Genomic DNA, 18,792 nt, shown 5'->3' on the forward strand with positions numbered 1-18,792 from the left:
TTTGCCCAAAATATTTGCTAAGGAAGAGAAGCAGAGTCCAGGGAAGGTGACTTCTGTTTTGTTTTGTGTTTGGCAGGATAAGTAGCAATGCAAACCACTATGCAGAGGCTGGATCCTGGGAGACATGGTGCATCGCTATTTGCTCAGGTTTATAATGTCCACGGTGCTTTTCACACACGTTACCTGTCCCCCAGCTCTCCGATGAGACACCCTCGAACCGGTGCTTCTCAAAGTGCAGTCCCCAGACCAGCATCATCAGCATCCCACGGGACTTGTCAGAAATGCACGTCTTTGAGTCCCACGACAGGCCTACATCATCTGTGCTGGTGGGACCCAGTCATCTGTGTTTGTAAAAAACCCTTCAGGGGAGTCTGATGCCTTCCAGGTCCCCGCCAGCACCACACTCAGGCGCAAACGACGAGGACCACGCAAGGAGGGGCGGCCACAGCAGGGAGAGCGGATTTTCGTCCGAACGCCTCCACCTGGATCTCCCACCGCGCCAGCACCGCACAGCGAAGTCCTCCCGCTCCGGCGCCCCCGGCGGGAGCCGCGGGCCGCAGCCCGGCCCCAGGCCCAGCTCAACCACCGCCCCAGGAGGGCCCCGGCGCACCCAGCCCTCGGGCTGGGACTTCCTGCTCGGTGGGTGGCGGCGGCGGGGGTGGGGGGCCGCGTCTACGCGGCGCGACTCTGGGCGGCCTCCGAGCTGGAGGGGGTGGGCGCGGGCGAGGGGGTGGGCGCGGGCGAGGGGGTGGGCGCGGGCGAGGGGTGGGCGCGGGGCGGCTGCTCCTCTACCCCCTCCACGTGCTGAGAGGCCGGACGACGCAGAGTTGGGAGAAAACACGCCAGTCCGGGATACATTTCCGGAAACCCGGCTCCCCACAGAGAAACAGAGAAGCCGGGGGCACGCGCCTCCCGCTCCCTCCCGCGCCCTCCGCCTTCCCACCGCGCGCCCCGCGGAAAGGAGCCGGCGGAGGCTCCGGGCGGCGCCGCGGAGGGCCGCGGGGGAGGACGCCGGGGAGGAAATCTCGCGATAGGAGGCCGGCCGGGGCGGGGGTGACACTCTTCCCTCCTCCTCGCGTTAGTTCCGGTCGCGGAGGAGACACCGCCGCAGTTGCCGCCACCTCGGGGATTTCTGGCTCTTTCCTCTTCGCCTTAAATTCGGTGAGGCGCGACGCCCGCTTGTCCCCGGCCGAGGTTGTGGCCCCTCGTCGTCGGACAGGGCGGGGGCACGGGGGGGGGGGGGTGGCGGGTCCGATGCGGCCCCGCTTGAATGGGCCCGAGCGGAGGCCGCCGCATGAGGCCGGGCGGGATCCGGGGCCTGGATTCGAGGGTCACCGCCGCCGCCTCGCCGGGGAGATCGAGGGCGTGCGGCCGGGGCCGGAACGTGGGGCCCGGGCGTGCGCTGCGGCGCCGGAGACCGCGGCAGTGGCCGAGGCGGCCCCCCCACCCCCGCGCCGGCCGCGCTGCCCGGCCTGGGTAACAAAGCCGCTGCGGCCTCTGTTGGGTGATGTACGCGTGGGGGGTTCTGGCGGGCGGGGCGGGGGAGCCGCCACCACCTCTGCGGCCGCCTCCACCGCCGCTGCTGTGGCTGGAGGGCGGGCGGATGTACGGGGCGGCGGGGCCCCCGGCGCGAAGCGCCTCGGCGCCTGCGGTCCGCTCGTTGCGGCGGCCGCCACCGCCGGCGACGGGGTCAGTGGGGAAGGGGCTGCGGGCCGGGACCAGCCCCTACGGCACCCCGCGGCGGCCAGGGGCGCCCTGCGTGCGGGCGGGTTGTCGCGTTCCAGCGGCGGGCGCCGGAAGGGTGTGGAGGGGCGACACGTGCCGGGGAGGAGACTTGGATCGCCGGGAACGGGGCAGGCAGCTGGGCCGGCTGCAGGGAACGGGGCAGGGAGGCTAGGCCGGCCCTCGGGGCGTTTGGCCGGCGGGGCTGGTGCAGGCGGCCGCCGCAGTCACAGCCACCATGGGTAGGGGGGCTGCTGCTCAGAAACCCCTCTAGAAAGGATTCACCTCTTGACCGGTGTCTGAAAATGGACGTAACGTTTCTGTATCCCCCCTGACTTGGGTGGTGATCTCTTTTAGCCGTCTGTGGTGCTGAGAAGTAGTGGAATCAAGGGGAATTTAAAGAGGAACGAGGAGGAAAGCGATTGTGTTTGTGATGGGTGTTCTGCCACCGCTCACTGTGGTGCTGTAAAGGCATTTAAAAGTGTACATCCCGCCTTTAAAAGGTTTCTTGTAGGGAGAAATGCAGGTTTTGAAGTTACATTTAATTCAGGCAAACGTGATTCTTTGTTTCCCCCAGGTCTGTTGCCAGGCTGAAAGTTTGTGTTAATATTTGACTTCTGTGTGACTAGACCAAGGTTTGATGCTTTGGTTTTAAAATGAATGTTAATGGCAGTGATATTTTTAAGGCCTTATTTTTCTTTTCTAGGGTGTCTTTTATGAATAATCAAAAGCAGCAAAAGCCAACGCTATCAGGCCAGCGTTTTAAAACCAGAAAAAGAGGTAAATATTTGTGTTTTAACATCTCTCTTCACATCTCCAGAATAACTTTTTTATCTTGGTTTCTCTGGCAGGCAGTGGTTTAATAGTGAACTTTAAAAGAAAATACCAGAAAGGACCTTGAATCTGTAGTTGACTGCCATTTCAAATACATCCTTAATATTTCCAGTGTTTTTCTAAGCCTTTATTTTTTAGTATCAACATATGTGTCTTTAAGCAGGTTAGTGAATGGTCTTTTTATTGCAAGGCTAAAGTATATTTCTTTCTTCTTTTTTTTTTTTTTAAAGTATGGAGTGCATTTTCACTAGCTAAATTTTATTCAAGCAGATTTATGCTTGAGGGAAAAAGTTAGCTAATGAAAGGAGAGCTATTGTGATTGCTAATTCCTCCCAAACTTTGTGAAACTGTGAGAGAAAAACCTTTATGCATGGAAGTTAATTATGGAACAGAGTTCACACTGTAGAATTACATTAACTGCTTCTGTCTTCGTGGGTGGGTAGGCGAATATTTAATTCTGTAGCAAGTCACTATACTAGTGATACAAAGTTAAATAGGTGTGGTCACAGGTATATTTTGTATCCTGCTTTCCCCCCATATCTTCCAGTGTTACTGCTCAAAAACACCTATTGACCTTATTTTACAGGAAATAGAATTGGGTCAGCTACTGGTTATAAATTGTATTACTTTACCCTAGGTAGCAGACACTTTGAGATGTGTATTACAGAGTCTTGTAATCCCTGATCATAGACTCTCCTCTTGTAGTGGGGAGACTGAAGACAATTTGATGCTAGTCTTTGCAGATTTTTTTAGTTTTTAGATTTTTTAGATTTAACCTGGTAAATTTTCTCAAGAGGAGGAACAGAAATTGGAAACCAGAGCAATTCAGCAGTGATGGGGGAAAGTCTTTGTTCTTTTGAATGTGTTTAGTATCAAGTAATTTTATTGTTCCTGGCATCCGGAAGAGCTGTCACTTCCCCAGTTCCAGATAGAGATCACTCATGCCCCCCTAATTCTTGATGATGGGGTTCTGGGTAGCATGAACCATCATCCAGATTTGTCTGAGACTGAACACAGTTCCCAGGACATAGGCTTTCAGTGCTAAAACAGAAAAGTCCTGGGCAGACAGGGAGGAGTTGATTACTCTAGTGCTGTGTGAAAATTAAGATAGCATCTAACCTAGATGGAGAGGTCAAACCCTGTCATGACGAGTGTAGTAGCAGCTCAGTAAAGGCTGGGTTTGTGCGTAAGGCACTGTTAAGTACCAAATGAACGATTTAAAAAACAACATAGAAAGTGTTACAGGCACTTAGAGAAAAGAATGGAGAGTTCCAGTGTTTGGACAAAATTTAACTCAAGAATAAAATTGACCTGAAATTTAGAGGATGCCCTAAATTTCAGAAAAGCTCACAGGCAGTAGGAGAGCATTTAGGGTACAAATTGTCTCCTGGCTATAGGAGCACACTAGCTCGTTTTATAAATCCTCATTTATGAGACTTAAGTGAAAAAATAGTGGGGGAAAAAGCCACGCAGTTCTCGTGACTAGGTAGTCCTGCCTTGCATTGCAGAGAGTGTGTGTGTTTAGGTCTTTGCTTGGTGTTTTACAGCTGTTGAAATCAATGAGATTGTGCTAAATGTGGTTCATTTATTCAGGACTTAGACTTTCGTAAGGTGGTGGTTTGGTGGCATTTTGTAAGCCTGTTAACACTAAATGTTGTGGGGTTTTCCCCCCAGATGAAAAAGAGAGGTTTGACCCTACTCAGTTTCAAGACTGTATTATTCAAGGCTTAACTGAAACTGGTACTGATTTGGAAGCAGTAGCAAAGTTTCTTGATGCTTCTGGAGCAAAGCTTGATTACCGCCGTTATGCAGAAACACTCTTTGACATTCTGGTGGCCGGCGGAATGCTGGGTAAGTAAGTGTCTGGGTTTTGTGGGAGGCGGAATGTGTAGAGATCACGTGGGATTCAGAATCCGAGCTGTTTGACAGTCCTCTCAAATTGGGGTGGCTTTTTTGGCTTTTACCACAAGATTTTTCCATTTTTTTCCTCCCTTATCATAGTAACTTAGCAAATTTTCTTGCTCTGTCTAGCTCTATAGTTAAAATCTGTTACAAAACCATAATATTTGGGGATGCCTTTTCTGATACCTATGTCCTTACTACATTCCCAGTCAATAAATTCTTCCTGCTTGTTTGAACGTTCTCAGTTAGTAGAGAAACCCTTATTACCTCTTCTGTCTTGTGAAATACAACTTCTGTGTGCCGGAGGACTACTGCACTCCTCAGTACATTAGCCGCTACCTGGGTGTGGCTATCTGTCACGTGGGATATGGCTGATCTAAATTGAGAGGTGTTGTCAAATACACATTGGATTTTAAAGACTTAATAGAAAAAAGAATGTAAGACCTCATAATAATATTTTGAATACTGAATTGTTAAAATCCGTATTTTTGATATGTTGGGTTAGAGTATACTAAAATGACACTATTTTAAGTAAGTTTTAATAAAGTTCCTTCGCAATACGAAATGACCTCGTGTGGCTCACAGTGTATTCCTGTTGCTCAGCAACTTCTGACTCCTCCCTCCGCTCTACGCACTCAGGAAATCTTAAGAGAATGTGTCATTTAGCTCTATATCGTCAAATGATGGTGGCACTTTCCTTTCCATGGCTCTTTAAAATATTTCAGAATGTTTTCAGTGGTAACTGTGTTGCCCCTCACAGCCTGGCTGATAGAATCAGAACTCAGGGTGGAGGCTTAGAGAGGTTTCAGTGACTTACATGCAGTGGAATAATTACCCATCGTAGAGCCGAGGAACATGTTGTCATACGTTCTAATGCCTAGTCCAGTGAGAATTTCTTCCTCTGCATTACCAGTTTATGGTAAGAAATACCCATTTTCTATTTACAATACTACCAATAAGCCTGCTTTTAAAATTCTTTGTAAAACCTTCACTAAAGAAGTTTTTGAAGATATCTTAGAATAGTAAAACAAATGTCTATTACCCAACGTCCGTAACGGTTAACAGTCTGATCTGGCTGTGTCCCCCTGACTTCATCCCTCTCCCCATATTTCTAAGTATGTATCAGATACCACTGTATCTGTAAATACATATAAATGTATGTAAAAGATAAAGTCTCTGACTTGTAAGTTTTTAACCGCCCAACCTCTTCGGCAACTTACAGGGTGGTTTTATTTATGAAAAGTTACGTTATCAAAACCAATTCAGCATCTCCACTTGTGTGACAGATTTGATACTGCTGAGTGGTTATTAATACAGCTTTATTTGAGTTACTAATGCACCGAGTTTATTTGGGTTGCTGAAGGGCGTTATTCCCTTAAATTGTTTCACTTTATTCACACATCCTGAACCAACTAGTCATACTCCTACTGAGATCCTGACTTAGCTTCCAGATCATCTTTTAGAATTTTTATCATTTTATTTTATAATGGGAATCCTTCCAGAAAGTAAGATGGAAACAATTACTAATTTTCAGTGAAGGTCACTGCAAATTTTTTGTAAATATACCTCAGCCCCAGGTGGTACGCTGGCAGATGACATGATGCGGACAGATGTCTGTGTGTTCGCGGCACAAGAAGACCTAGAGACCATGCAAGCATTTGCTCAGGTAAATGAGACTTTATTTATCTTGGTTAGCTACCATCCATCTGAATAGGAAGAGTCTACTTTGAAGAGGTTGCAAGTAAAAGCTTGAAGGAATTTGAGCTGAAGATTTAGAGATACTTTTTGGTGCAATATAATGAAATGTGTTAAGGAAAACAAAACAAAAAAGATTGAATTGGTTATTTTCCTACTTGTCCCTTTGGAATTAATCCATTTTTAAGAAAAACCTCAAGCTGAAAAGGAAAATCATTTCCCTGTCATGATTTCCATCATAGAATTATTCTACATATAATTTTTTTTTAAGATGTATTGATTTGAGGGACGCCTGGGTGGCTCAGTTGGTTAAGCAGCTGCCTTCGGCTCAGGTCATGATCCCAGCTTCCTGGGATCGAGTCCCACATCGGGCTCCTTGCTCAGCAGGGAGCCTGCTTCTCCCTCTGCCTCTGCCTGCCATTCTGTCTGCCTGTGCTCGCTCTCTCCCCCCCTCTCTCTCTGATAAATAAATAAAATCTAAAAAAAAAAAGATGTATTGATTTGAGAGAGCGCCTGCAGACGGAGGGGTAAGGGGACAAGCAGGGCTCAGTCCGAGGACCCTGGATCATGACCTGAGCCGAAGTCAGACACTTAACTGACTAAGCCACCCAGGCGCCCCTGTGTATAACTTCTTAAAGATGAATAGGTTATAGGCAGATTAGCTTCCCAATCAAAATTTCATTTGAAGGTTTCGTACATAGTTAGGTTTGTGTTATTGTAAGCAAAGAATTCATGTGTATCTAGCCTAGAAATTGGTTGTCTGTGTCATTAGGAAAGTAAAACTATATCTGTGCTCTTACTCTATTAATATCCTACAAATGGGTAAATGACTTGTATTTGAGCAATAATTAGTCCTTGCTTTTAACATTTGGCAATAAAAATCTGTTGTGGGATGGCTTAAGTGTTAGATCATATACTGTAGGGTTTGGGAGTTGACAGACTCTTCCTAAGTTGGCTTACACAGTTTGTAAACTCCTATCCAGCAGAAGGTTTTCTTTGATGTTCTAAAGATACTGAGAGATACTCAGATTTTTTAGGAATCTGGCAACTATAGTTATGAAATTATTAAATTCCTTTCTTCATAGGTTTTTAACAAGTTAATCAGGCGCTACAAATACCTGGAGAAAGGTTTTGAAGATGAAGTAAAAAAGGTAAGAAGAACAGTATGCTTTATGGGAATAAAAGGTCGGGGTCAAAGAGGAGAACATTGTATCTTAATTCTGCCACAGATTTGAAATGATTAGCTATTTATGTGGCCTGAAAGGTAGTTTGGGGTATATCATTTAGTTCAATTTGTTATACACAGTTTCTTAGCTTGGTGTCCAAACAAGTGACAAAAGGCTAAAAGTCAAAATGAGGTCTGTTCAAGATAGGGGATAGAGGATTAGAGCTAAGCATATTGAGAAAGAAATTTTAACATACGTGCTGTTGGAGTCTTGGGTATTCTGTGTATAGGCGGACCAAAGAATCCAGTAACATTAATAGTAACATTTATCACGTTTCAGGCACTGGTGTAATTATTAACTCATTTAATACAAAAATCTTGTGAGGCAAGTTTTATTATCCACATTTACTTGTGAGGAAACTGAGGCATGGAGGTTAAGTAATTTGCCCAGCATCACTCAGCAAGCAACTGAAATAAAAATGTGGACGGTCAGACCTCAGAGCCCACACTTTTTTAACCAAAATCGTTTGCCTTACTGCTTCTCTTTATGTAATGCAGTTGCTCTTTTTAACCTTTAATTATTTACTTTTATAGCTGCTGCTGTTCTTAAAGGGTTTTTCAGAGTCGGAGAGGAACAAGCTGGCTATGTTGACTGGTGTTCTTCTGGCTAATGGAACACTTAATGCATCCATTCTTAATAGCCTTTATAACGAGAATTTGGTTAAAGAAGGTAATGACCTCTTAGTAAAGAGTTGTCTTTGGTTGGCTGTGGGTGGGGATAAGATCATGAAAGATGTGAACTAACACAAAAGCTAGAATATAGTTTATGTAGATATGGCTTGTTTGTAATTGTGTTCGTTTTCTTCACTATCCTTTAATTTAACAAAATTCATTAGATGCTATTTCATGCATACCTTTGGCTCTCTTTAGGCATACAGCAAATATCCAAAGCTCAGACAAAATGTGGTTATAACCTAAAAAGAGAAATGCCGGGGAAACCCAGAAAGATTAATTCCAGTTGGGGGATATGTTGAACCAAAAAGGAAATAAGGTCCCTTTGTCATTTTCATAGTTAAATAATTCTTTATGGTTAAAAATCTAACTTTTTACATTTTTTTAGGTTTTTGTTTTGTTTTGTTTTTTGTTTTAAGGTTTTATTTATTTATATGACAGACATGGAGAGTAGGAGAGGGAGAAGCAGGCTTCCTGCCAAGCAGGGATTCCAGTGCAGGGCTGGATCCCAGGACCCTGGGATCATGACCTGAGCTGAAGGCTGATGCTTAACAACTGAGCCACCCAGGCGCCCCAAAAACTAACTTTAAAACTAGACAACTAGGTACTTAATAAGACACCTTTGTCAAGTGTCAGTACCATTACTGTCATTTTATACATTTCAAAAGCAGTGTTAATAACTAAAAATATATAACTAGTAAATTATAGAAGAGAAATTGGAGTGAAATGCTAAGCAGTTTAGTGGTAGAAAGAAGTTTAGAGAGAAAGTGAGTAATTCTATGCCCCTTGAAAATAAGGGGATAGAACGGTTGAAACACACTTATCTATTAAGTAAGCTCTTTTGTTCTACAGGGGTTTCAGCAGCTTTTGCTGTAAAGCTCTTTAAATCATGGATAAATGAAAAAGATATCAATGCCGTGGCTGCAAGTCTTCGGAAAGTGAGCATGGATAACAGACTGATGGTTTGTAGTTTGCTTCGTGCTTCTGTTCTTGGCGACACTTAAAAGTGTGATGAGGGAACTTCAGTTTCTAATCTGTGAAAAGAGGAGTTGTTTTTCTTGATAGGATTAAAGATCATTTAACCCAATTAAATTCTTCTTTCAGGAACTTTTTCCTGCCAATAAACAGAGCGTTGAACACTTCACGAAGTACTTTACAGAGGCAGGCTTGAAAGAACTTTCGGAATATGTTCGGAATCAGCAAACCATAGGAGCTCGAAAGGAACTCCAGAAAGAGCTTCAAGAACAGATGTCCCGTGGTGACCCATTTAAGGATGTAAGATATTTTTATTTAAACCATCTTAATGATTTCTTTCTGGCAGAGAAAACGATTATTCAGTTGAGAAGTTTTCAAGTATTTCACCACAGTGGGTTTTCATTAATAGCTCTAGAATGTTCTGCTGGGGCTTCTCGTCAGTCTTTTTCATATTTAGTGCTTTACTGGTGCCCAGAAATGACAATGCTTGGGGATTTTGTGGGGTGCAGGCCAGTGGATAAATCCTGTATTTCCATCTCTGTCCTTTCCTGGCCAGCTTGCTTGTGTGTAAGTGAAGGTTTGGACTAGAGGTCATCCCTCCCAGTTCTGAACGGTCTCTGCTTTCGTGTGGTACACATGGAGACACTGCCAGTTGCACGGAAAGGTGTTTTTATGTTTTTGTAAAAGGTCTGCGTTTGATGTAGGGAGTGTACATACCAAAATTGATTTCTTTTACTAAATTTAAATTCTTTTTTGCAGATAATTTTGTATGTCAAGGAGGAGATGAAAAAAAACAACATCCCAGAACCTGTTGTCATTGGGATAGTCTGGTCCAGCGTCATGAGCACCGTGGAGTGGAACAAAAAGGAAGAGCTTGTAGCAGAGCAAGCCATCAAGCACTTGAAGGTGTCAGAACTAGGCCTTTTCAGAACATTTCTCTGCTCTTTTTAAAGTGGGGACACGTGAGCTGGTACTGTACTTAGAGAATAGATCCCATCCTGTGGCTCCTGGGGATGAACACCAGCGAGTAGACAAATAACTGTTCATGGTAGTTACAAACTATTGATGATCTTTTTAAAAAAAAAAAAAAAGTCTAACTTCAACTTTCTTCGGTTCACGAGTTAAAAACAAATACACGTTTAAAAATAGCATACACCTACAATTTGGTGTTTGCTTTTATGGGAGTATTGGAAAATAAGAGCCCTCCTGTTTTATCCTCTAAATTATTAACTTCGTATTGACAGTTGTCTAGAAGCCCTGGTGCGATATTGCATATTTGACTTAGACACTTTGCAGCTGCTGCTTTGTTTTATTTGCTTGATTGTTTTAGTTTGCACAACATAGAATATAATTCACAGTGATTTTAAAAGTTCTGTATCTTAGGAATTCTGAAATGGAGGGTCATTGTAATAAATGGCAAACCTTTTTCTCCTTTCCCTTTAAAAGCAATACAGCCCTCTACTTGCTGCCTTTACTACTCAAGGTCAGTCTGAGCTGACTCTGTTACTGAAGATTCAGGAGTATTGCTATGACAACATTCATTTCATGAAAGCCTTCCAGAAAATAGTGGTGCTTTTTTATAAAGGTAATTTGAAATTTGAATTTGGTGATAGAAATCCTAGGGGTGCCTGGGTGGCTCGCTCACACAGTTAAGTTTCTAACTTCAGCTCAGGTTGTGATCTCGGGGTCCTGGGATTGAGCCCCCATGGGGCTCCATACTCAGCAGGGAATCTGCTTCTCTGTCTCCCTCTAAACCACCCCCCCCATAAAAATCTTTAAAAAAAAAAATCTAGAATACTGCTAATAATTCCAGTGAGGAGTTGTCTGAACATCAGCTCCATAAAATATTTTACTTTAATCATGGGACAAAATTGTCTCTAATTGAATTGGGTGCTTTTTAGTCCACTTATATATCAAAACATCTCTAAACCTTACTAAGTTAAAACCTAAAATCATCTTGATGTGTCCTCAAACTTCACCTCCCATTCTCTATCAGTTCTCTTCCCCAGACACACTTGTTACATTTCTGTAGTCTTGGGCCTATGACAAGTTGAGTTCGCATCACACTCTACCCCATTACCCGTTTGTAGACTTTTACTTGCCCTTCGAGACTGTAAAGATTATAAAACCTTCTGTTTAGTTACTATTCCATTTCTGTGATCCTATTTCAGAAAACTGGTCTAAAGTGGTAATAAAAATAAGCACTTTGTTGGGAGAGAGTCCATTGCAATATTTACATGGTTATTAATAATGTTTTCTTCAGTTCTGCATAAATCAGACCACTTTGACCCCAGTAAGTGTGGTTTGTGTGCACATGTAGTATCTCCATGCTCTGGTTTTCATAAATGATTTTGTTGGTTCGTATATTCTAAACTTAGAGATCTGTATCCCCACCCCCAGAATTTTTTGCTCTTAAGAAAGAGTAGGGTGATGAGTTCCCCAGTATTCGGGCTCTGGCTCTAGTCGGGCTTCTGTATGTAGTGCGCAGTAAGGTTTCTTGGAAGTATGCCTCCATTTACATCTGCCCCCCACTCTTAATCATTTATAAACAAATCCTAGAAACCTTCATTTAATTAATTTCTCAGTATGGCTTTGTAAAGTACATGGACTTGTTTTTGTTTTTAGTAAGACCACAGTACCATTGTCACACATAAAAAATTTAATGTCACCCATCAGATAGCCCTAATCATTTATCACAAGGTTTCTCAGCCTTGGTACTGCTGGTATTTTGGGCCATTTAACTCTAGTTGGTAACAGTCCTGTGCATTGTAGAGGGGTGAGTAGCATCTCTCCCTGCTGTAACAACCAAGAATGTCTCTCAACATTGTCAGATGTCCCAGCGAAGGGGGCTGTAAGTTGCCTTCAGTTGGGAGAATCACTGGTTCAGTGTTTCCTAGTTGCGGGTCATACGTTGGCAACAAGTTGATAAAGCTTTTCGTAATGGAGGACTGTCCTTACAGAATTGAAGAAACCAGTTGAGCGTTTTGAATACGGTAATTATCCATACCTTTGAGTAGGCTCAGTTTTGCCAGGCAGGCAGTTCCGCTTTAGGTGGCCTCTGACTTCGCCTGAGAAGCCCCGGATGTAACGATCGCTCTCTTTGTAGCTGAGGTCCTGAGCGAGGAGCCCATTCTGAAGTGGTACAAGGATGCGCATGTTGCAAAGGGGAAGAGCGTCTTCCTTGAGCAAATGAAAAAGTTTGTAGAGTGGCTCAAAAATGCTGAAGAAGGTGAGTCTTGTCTTTGGCGCAGTGTGTGTGGTAAAGCCCAAGAACTCATTGTAAAGCAGTCATAGAATGTAACTACCTTTTCTCATTGAGATTACCATTCTGTACCTCGAGGACAGATTGTTGTTCATTCGTGACCGACCTGCCAATACTCACTTGCTTTAAGGCAGGTGGGAAGAACTTGACTTGAAATACTAAAGTATCCTGATGGCTTGGCCAGTACACTAACATACGTATTCGAAGGGAAATTGAAAAATTTGAGACTACTTACTAGATTTACAAATGAAGGTTTTTGAATATCCCCCTTTTAAGTAGGTGGTTATTAATAAAATTACTTAATTGTAATAAAGAGCTTCAAAGTTAATAAATGGGAACTTTTTGCTTTCTGATATTTATATAATGCTTGACTGCATTTTTCCCCTTTTCTAGAATCTGAGTCTGAAGCTGAAGAAGGTGACTGAATTGTGAAACTACACCCTCAGTAAAGCAAACAGGAGTTGTAGATAAAATGTCATGTCTCATGTGTCCTGGTTCTTACATCTTCCTACCTCCCTATATCAAGCATGATATAAGGGCTTTCATGGCAAATTTTATTTTAACTGTTTCTATGGTTACTGGAAATGTTGGGTTTAGTTTCTAAAACCATGTTTTAAGTAGCTACAGGAGCTATAGATTTGAATCTAATGTTGCATTAGTCTTTTCAGTTATCTTCTACCTCCTGTATTTTCTACTGTAATAATGTAATTTAAGGCCTTCCACAATGAACAGTTCACTTTATTCCCTGGGTTTTCTATATAAACAGTTTTCAAGATATGATTTGGTTAAAAATAATTTGTTATAAATATTCTGTTTGCAAATTAAACTGTAAAAGTATCCAAAGTCTCAAAAGGCAATGATTTGTGTGATAATTTGGTATGCCCAAAGCCCTGCTCATCAATGAAAATCTCATATACAGTAATTGAATTCATTAACATGAATCTTGAGTATTTGGACCATTGCTTGCATGTTGATATTTTCTTAAATTTTTAACCCTGGGTGTTCTTGAACTCAGTTGTTTGCTCTCTGGTTTTCATCCTTTAGTAGAGCCATAGAGAACAAGCTTAAAAGTGAGTTCTTTGGGAAATTTTATATGGCGGAGGTAGTGGGAAGAAGAAAAGTTGAGCTTTTTCCCATTGAGAAACTTCTGCATTCGGTTTGTATCTTTCCCTGAAAAACAGAGGGATATTCTTCTCTTTACACCCATTTTCAAATGTACCTTAGTAAAATCTTGTCATTTAAAGTATTTTACACTTATCGTGCACTTCGTTTGAAGTTTTGGAAAGGACCCAAAAGAACGTGAGTTAGGGGCGCCTAGCTGGCTCAAGTCGGTAGAGCATTTGACTCTTGATTTCAGGGTCATGAGTTTGAGCCCCACACTGGGTATAGAGATTACTTCTTGGGAAAAAAAAATAGTGTGAGTAAAGGAAATGATTATACTAAACCCAGTGAGTTAAATGTTAAGTGGTCAGCATGTTCTAATTGAGACTCTAAGTGTAACTCATTTCCTCTTGGCTTGAAGTATTTGTTGTAAAGAATGAAGTGTAATGGCCATACATTCCCACCTGACCACACTGGGTCAGCTTCATTCACGTAACACGCTTCCAGCTCGAGTGGCAGGCTGTTAACATACCCACGCTGCCATCTTTTTAAATTGCCATGAGCCAAATATCTCTTTTGTACAATTGATCCATTTATTTTAATGGCTGCCTTTTAACTTCCATTTTTCTTTTCTTGCTGCTACCCATATATATATTTTATATATATATGTATATATATATATACACATATATGTGAGTGTGTGTGTGTGTGTGTGTGTGTATATATAGTCATTAGAAAACAAAATACGACCACTTTGGTGGAGAAACTTCATGTTAAAAGTGAACATTTTGAGAGGTTTTTTTTTCTCTTGATGAAAGAAACAAACTTGGAATAATGCCACCAGAGACTGAATGGAAATTGCCCCTTTCAAAGGTGCCATTCTCATGAGCCAAGAATTTGAGGGAATAACGTGTAATATATAACCTTATGAAGAAGAGCGTTATAACAGACCATTGTGAATGAGGTGAAATTGTTAAATGAATAATTTTGATAAAGTTTTCATGCACAGGCAAAATGTATTCACTAGGTTTCTACATAGTGATCTGCTTTTACTTTGTAATTTGTAGTCCTCAAAAGACTTTTTTTAAAAAATAAAGTCCATCCTTACACTTAGGTTAGAGGTCAGTCTTCTTTCATTTGTTTATTTCTATATATTCCATGTCAATACCTAAGAGTGGGTATATGTTATGTGTTCAGATGTCTCTGCTGTGTTAAGCATTGAGTAATTGTCCTTCTCATCCTTACGATTCCCAAACCAAACACCCCCACAGAATTCTGATGTAGCGAAAACTACATTTAATATATCTACAGCCAAACCATTGCATGTTACTGTCGTACAGAGTGTACCCTATTTTATTATATACTGTGTATAGTGAAAGAGTGTGTAGTCTTCCAGAACTACATTATGATCTTTGTCTGATCGTAGTTTTTTCCCTTCATAATGACAAAGTAGTATTTTACTTACTACAGTATTATAGTAAATGGATAAGTGTAAAGAAAGGGAATGCTTCCTCAAGACTGCAGATTTTCATTTTGAATTTTAATTGGTAATTTTGGAACTCCGCCTCCAGTGCCCACTTATGGCATCAAATATGTAATGCTTAATCTAGATGTTAAAATTGTACTTGTAATTATGATTGGATAAATGTTAGTTGATTTTCCAAACTTGGTGTTGGTTTCTAAGGATAAGTCTTCTTAGGTGCCATAATGAAACATGTTTAGAGCTGATCATAGGTTTCTTAAGTATTGTCCTAGGGATATTTATTATTCTGTTTCATGAAAATTCCAAATACCAAAAATTCTACATTTTGACAAAGCATAGTGATGGTGGTGAGAGGAAATGCATGTGACTAAGAGTTGTATAACTGCTTTACACATGAAAAAGAGTAAGAGTGATATTTTTGTTGGCTTTTGGTCCCGCATGGCAGTGACATCACTCCTACTGCAAATGCATGACCTAGTGTATCTTCTTTTAAAGGGGAGGGGACCTAATGATAGCCATTTGCATTGGCAGACATCTCTTAATGCACATGTGTCTCCTGAGACAGGATTTTTCCTGCCCATCTTTACAATTGGACTTTACACCGCGGCCCGCCATAGGCAACAGACCTATCATTCCCCACTGGCTTGGAAGGTCTTCATGGATTCTTACTTGATTGTAAATGTTACATTAAGTAAAATCATTTGGGATCCTTCTAATATATAAAAGTCAAAATCCTAGGTGAATGGTTTAAAGTCGTTAGGCTAACACGTGGATAATGGTATTGAAATTTACTGATGAAACTACAGGAGATTAGGAACTGACAAATATTGGTTGGCTTTAGGTGTAACAGATGCCAAAATTTTAGTGTGCATAATCACTTGGACCACTGGATTACCTTTGTGAAAGTTTTCTTCAGACGCTATTTACAGGTGTCATGTAAAATAGGTTAAGCATTTCTGTGAGAATTCTGGTAAATTGCCTTGCCAAGATTTTTATGTAAAGTATTAATCCTTTAGCATTGATAGATTGTGTTTCTTTTCACCAGCCTACTGAGGCCTAAATTTTTAAAATATAATTAAGTTTTTCAGTAGGTTTTATTTAAGTGGACTCTCGAAGATGTATGTACTTTTGACTTCAAAATAATTTATAATTGGCTTTTGTTTAAAAATGAATTGCAGTGGATTTGTGCCTCAACCCAGTCATCCCTAATTGTATGACACTGTGGATTAGAAAGCCTTCCCGACTCCCTCTGCCAGCTTTTTCCTCCCTGTTTAACTGGGCAATGAGCAGCCATATCAAATCCAAGCCATTTTTTAAAATCCCTTTTTTATTTAAATTAATTCAATTAGCGTGATGTATTAGTTTCAGAGGTCGAGGTCAGTGACTCGTCCGCCCTGCAGAGCCCCCAGTGCTGGTTTCGGCGCACGCGCTCCTTCATGCCCATCACCCAGCTACCCCACCCGCCACCCCTGCCCCCCCCGCAGCCCTCAGTTTGTTTCCTCTGATTAAGAGTCTCTTCTGGATTGTCTCCCTCTCTGGTTTTGTCTCTGGTTTTTTCCTCCCTTCCCCTATGACCCTCTGTTCTGTTGCTTCAATTCCACATGTGAGTGAGATCATAGGATAATTGTCTTTCTCTGGCTGACTTCTCAAATCCAGTCTTTTTTGTTTCTCATGCCCTTACAGTTTTTTCTCGTTCCAACGCACTGAAAAAAGGATGAGGACACTTGACAGATGCGCTTAGTCGCTGTCAACTTAGTCATTTGTTTTGACTTAGAAATTTTTAATAAGAACCTTACTTAAATGAAAAGTTCAGCTGCTTGTGGTGCCCACTATAGTGCCATAGAGGAGGAAACACTGGTGAGAAATCGGAGTCTTGTTTTGTCGACTATTTGAAGGGAACAATACCTTGTTCAAACTATGACATAATTAGAATGTCGATGACTGTTAAGCGCAGGCTTGGGAATTGCATCAAGTGTATACGTTGAATTTGGGGTGTGACAAAGTTTTCAAATATAGTTGAGCTATTCCACTTCAGGAGTTTCCATTCCATAGAACTGTTTTACAATAAGGACAAAAATAGTTGAAACCATTTTTTAAAGCTGAAATCCCAAGGGCTGTGCTTAAGCGGTTGACCTAGAGGTTACTCTATTAGGGAAATAAGGGACCCATTATAGACTGAAGCCTCTATTACTTCAAAAAGATGTTCTATGTTCTCTGGCATCTTAAGAATATTTTCTCTGTAAATACACCTCATTTCCATTCTAGTTAGGAGTCCTGGACCCCGGCATGGCGCACAGTTGAAGAACGGAGAAATCGGGGTCGCTGCTGCTCCGGCTAGTTGCTGGCGCTCAGAACCACCTCCAGCGCAGCCATCCCAACCCGTAACCCCACCGCTGCATTATTTCTGTGTTAACTGTGAAATCTGCTTCTTGTCTGTACCCTTAAAGTTGAATAAAATTTCATGAGACTCCTTGTTAACATAAAGAGCGAAGCGATGACTCTTGTTGCATTGACGGTTGTTTGCTGATCACCTGGAAGCACCGGAGTTGGTTATGGCTCCGGTCCTCGTCCTGGTCCTTTCGGTTTGCACTGTGTTGTGAAGCCCGTCAGAAACACTGTACCTCCAGAGACCTTTTCCTTTTGCTTTTGTTGGGCTCAAATATACTTCAGACTCCTCCAAACAGTCAAAAAATATGAGTGTTTTACTTCATGAAATGCTAGTGCATCTGCCCTCCCAGGAAAGTGAGAGCTCCCCTCCCGGGAAGCCCTCCCATCCAATGGATCAAGTTCGGTCCATTTCAACTCCCAACTCCAGGTCCAGTTCAGGCCACCAGCGTCTGTCAACAGCCAGAGTAGTCTGAAGGCAAGTGAAGCCGTTGCCGGGAGGGATCTGCACGATTGATTGATTCGCTTAATCTGCCTTTTTCTCTTACTCACCCCTATATGTGCAGCATCCAATAGCATCGTCGGGTAGCAAGCGTTAGACATTAGGTAAGTGAAGAAATGAGAACAGGCATAATACTGGGTTTGGTCAGAATACTGATGTTGATAGGAAACATGCGGTGTTGCCAGCACAAAGCTCTGTGAGTTAGGGATACATAATTGTTCAGGGGCAACTTAGACAAGATTAAATCCAAGATGTCTGTTCTGTGGTTAGGATCGCTGCAAGTGACCAGACTAAGAGAAGAACCTGTCAGTCAACCATCTATAAATACGTGTCGTCCAATGCCCCGCTGAGCTTTAATTTAGCATGATGTGAGGAACAGGAGTGGATACCAAAATTCAGGTATTCCAGAGGAGCTAGGTAATCAAGAGTGAGGTGAGTGCAAAATCAAGGGCATGGTAGGTACTAGCAAGTGGGACTGTCTGGTTTCAAGGGTTACATAATCTGTAAATGATTAAAACCATGCAAGAGACATTACACTTCAAAAAAAGTAGTTTGTAAGTCCCTAACACTGAACAAAACAGACTGCACGTGCCCACCTGGAACAGCCTCCTAGCTGTGTGATGGGCAAATAAGTCAACCTCTGAGCCTTGTTTTCTGCCTGTATAAAATAAGAATGACCATGAGTGAATGATGCCTTTCTCATGGAGTGGTCAAGAAGTTTATAACAAAACACTTAAAAGGAAGTACCTTAACACAGTTACCGGTCCTAATAATCATTCCGGGAACTATTGGTCAAGGATGTGTTTGGAAGGATAAAAAGCCACTGACGCTACTAAAGCCCCGAATACAGGTGTCCTGTTGGATTTGAACTAGGAGAAGGTAATGAACTTCCCCGAAATAATCATGCATGCTTTAGCAACTGTAGAAAGACGAGATGAGCTGAAGTCCTCATGGCCCAGCAGCAAGAACTAAAGTCGTACTTTGTGAGTGTGGTCAAGTACGCAGTCAACGTCCATTCTAATAACAATATAAAA

The 18,792-nt window shown here is 42.3% G+C and overlaps 1 protein-coding gene across 4 annotated transcripts; it reads left to right on the top strand.

The window, feature by feature from the left end:
* Positions 1-1,022: 1,022 nt before the first annotated feature.
* On the top strand, positions 1,023-17,355 carry BZW1 (basic leucine zipper and W2 domains 1). Of its 4 annotated transcripts, none has more exons than XM_045078532.1 (12): positions 1,023-1,161; positions 2,429-2,502; positions 4,231-4,407; positions 6,030-6,124; positions 7,239-7,304; positions 7,913-8,048; positions 8,903-9,012; positions 9,155-9,325; positions 9,785-9,931; positions 10,472-10,610; positions 12,132-12,254; positions 12,681-17,355. In XM_045078532.1, exons 2-12 carry the CDS (start codon positions 2,439-2,441, stop codon positions 12,710-12,712), a joined length of 1,260 nt encoding a protein of 419 aa, XP_044934467.1. In that variant the 5' UTR covers positions 1,023-1,161; positions 2,429-2,438; the 3' UTR covers positions 12,713-17,355. The 4 variants fall into 4 exon arrangements, with proteins under 4 accessions (XP_044934467.1, XP_044934468.1, XP_044934466.1 ...); XM_045078533.1 differs by lacking the exon at positions 1,023-1,161 and adding an exon at positions 1,176-1,194; XM_045078531.1 differs by lacking the exon at positions 1,023-1,161 and adding an exon at positions 1,563-1,689.
* The last annotated feature ends 1,437 nt before the right edge of the window (positions 17,356-18,792 follow it).

This window comes from Mustela putorius, unplaced genomic scaffold, assembly GCF_011764305.1.
Source record: "Mustela putorius furo isolate JIRA1106 unplaced genomic scaffold, ASM1176430v1.1 tig00000275_pilon_pilon_pilon, whole genome shotgun sequence".
Lineage (NCBI taxonomy): Eukaryota > Metazoa > Chordata > Mammalia > Carnivora > Mustelidae > Mustela > Mustela putorius.